The 2,019-nt window shown below is 34.7% G+C and overlaps 1 protein-coding gene across 6 annotated transcripts in view; it reads right to left on the reverse strand.

Annotated features, from left to right (window-relative positions):
* The window catches only part of ntm (neurotrimin), a 331,275-nt gene that overhangs the window by 5,275 nt on the left and 323,981 nt on the right, over positions 1-2,019 (reverse strand). For 2 of the 6 annotated variants that reach the window (XM_014006019.1, XM_014006018.1), the window contains one exon: positions 818-853. The exons of 3 other annotated variants lie outside the window; for them this stretch is intronic. In XM_014006019.1, coding sequence (XP_013861473.1) covers positions 818-853 — 36 coding nt within the window. Of the gene's footprint in view, positions 1-119; positions 462-817; positions 854-2,019 lie in introns of those variants that run through there. One more of the 6 variants, XM_014006022.1, reaches the window with a different exon arrangement.

The raw sequence follows: 2,019 nt of genomic DNA on the forward strand, positions 1-2,019 counted from the left end.
TTGCATGTAAATAAAATGGCCCCGTCCATGTAATATATTTTTAAACTTTAAGTTTAAAAATTACAAAAATTGAACATCCTACAGTATTTTTACAGTCTTTATTTTACAGTTAAAGCATATGTTTTTCAAATAAAGTCTAATGTTACAACTTATAGGGGATCCCTTTAAAAATTGTGACTTTTTTGCGTAGTCAGCTTGTAAATTTGCCTTCTTGCCCATGCACATTATTTTGTTGTCTATCACCACCAACACTGTATCTGCCTCATCTTGTTTTAATCTCAAATTAAAAACCACCAGCAAACATCACCCAGCATTCATAAATACTGTTTAACAACAAGTTTCAGCCCAGTGAGGTACCAGCTTTACTGCTTTACTTGGCACTACAGGATGTACATTTCAAATTTAACCACAGGGGCAAAACATCACTGAAGCACAACAGATGGAGTGAACAATAATAAATACTTACATGGAGGAAAATGCAAGTAAAAACCAAAATGAAGCACAATCACAATGAAGCATTTAGGTTGGCAGAGAAAAACAAACTTATATAAAGAAAGTTGCATTTCAGAAAGCATTCATATATATGGCGTCTGTGTAGCTGTTTGCTTTGTGACTTCTTTCAAACATAAAACAATCATTAAAAAATGAACATTTATAATGGAAATCTAATATGACAAACTGTGGACTGACAGAATGACAGAGAATTTTTTTTTTCTTGGAAAAGTGACTCTGCAGCCACACAGTGAGGTGTTACAGCATGCACTTAATGCTTCAGTTACAGTCACAGGTGAAACGCATGCTGGGCCAGAAAACTAACCTTGTAATAATGTTGAGCTAGTGGGTGCAGTTTCCACTAGATTTAAAAACAAATGCAGGTGTTTTATCAGAACAGCATGACTAAATGACAGTACTTTAGAAAAAAAAAGCAGCCAGCTGAGTGGACTTTTCTGTTCTGTTTGCTCAGCTCCTTATTTTCCAGCCTGATATCTAAACAGAACCACCAGAAAGAAACTTGATTTATTTATAGCCCACCATCAAATGTTTCTGCCCTTTGTTTGTTTGACTGTACCGTTAGCAAAATATCTCAATGAGGGATTTTACTGAAATTTACATAAAGTAACTTTGTGGATGTACAACTGCAACTGATAATCTTTTGTTGTGAAACAAATTCAAGATGGCTGCCAAAGCAACCTGACTTTAGGAAACAAAAAACACCCATAATTCAGATTATTCTCCACATATTGTGTTAAACTTTGGTGTGGTAGTAGCTTAGCATCAATTTCAGCAGTATAATCAAATGTCAAACATTTGCATAAGTATCGGGATTTACTCTGTTAGCAAAATATGTCATAAACAACTGGACCAACTGTTAAAAAAGGTCAGCRTTTCTACATCTAGAACTGAAAACTCTAACAGGAAAGGCGGCAGATGAATTAACTCTTTCTACAATACTTCTAATAAAAGTTTCTTTTGAAGAGGCAAACATAACAGTTCAACCATTTTACGCTTTATGATAAACACATGAATAAATCATCTAAACATCAAACAGAATATAGTGMGCAGAAGGTATAATCAGGTTTATATTAAAGGAACCCATTCACCTTATTGTTTTAAAAATAGGTAAATAAAATGAGCACATTTGAAACATATTCGTTATAAATATCAGTTTAACCCTGTCAATCAGTTATTGCTTATTCTCTATAGCAGTGATCCCCACAGCCAGGTGTTTGTACCTCAGAGYTAAGTGGAAACAGTACCATCAAAGGGTTTGATGTTTTCTTCTTCTGAAATATTGAAATAARGTGATTATCTTGTGTCTGCAGGAACAACTGCACTGTTGACTATAAATACTGATCTTAGCTCTAAGAGCAGCAGAATAAGTTCTGTGGAAGGAGGACATCAAACAGCAGATTTGTATGTCCCACTGTCAAAGACAAAAACATAATAATATTTTTACCTGTGTGTGTGTGTGTGTGTGTGTGTGTGTGTGTGTGTGTGTGTGTGTGTGTGTGTGTGTGT

Source organism: Austrofundulus limnaeus, unplaced genomic scaffold (assembly GCF_001266775.1).
Source record: "Austrofundulus limnaeus strain Quisiro unplaced genomic scaffold, Austrofundulus_limnaeus-1.0 Scaffold33, whole genome shotgun sequence".
Classification (NCBI taxonomy): domain Eukaryota; kingdom Metazoa; phylum Chordata; class Actinopteri; order Cyprinodontiformes; family Rivulidae; genus Austrofundulus; species Austrofundulus limnaeus.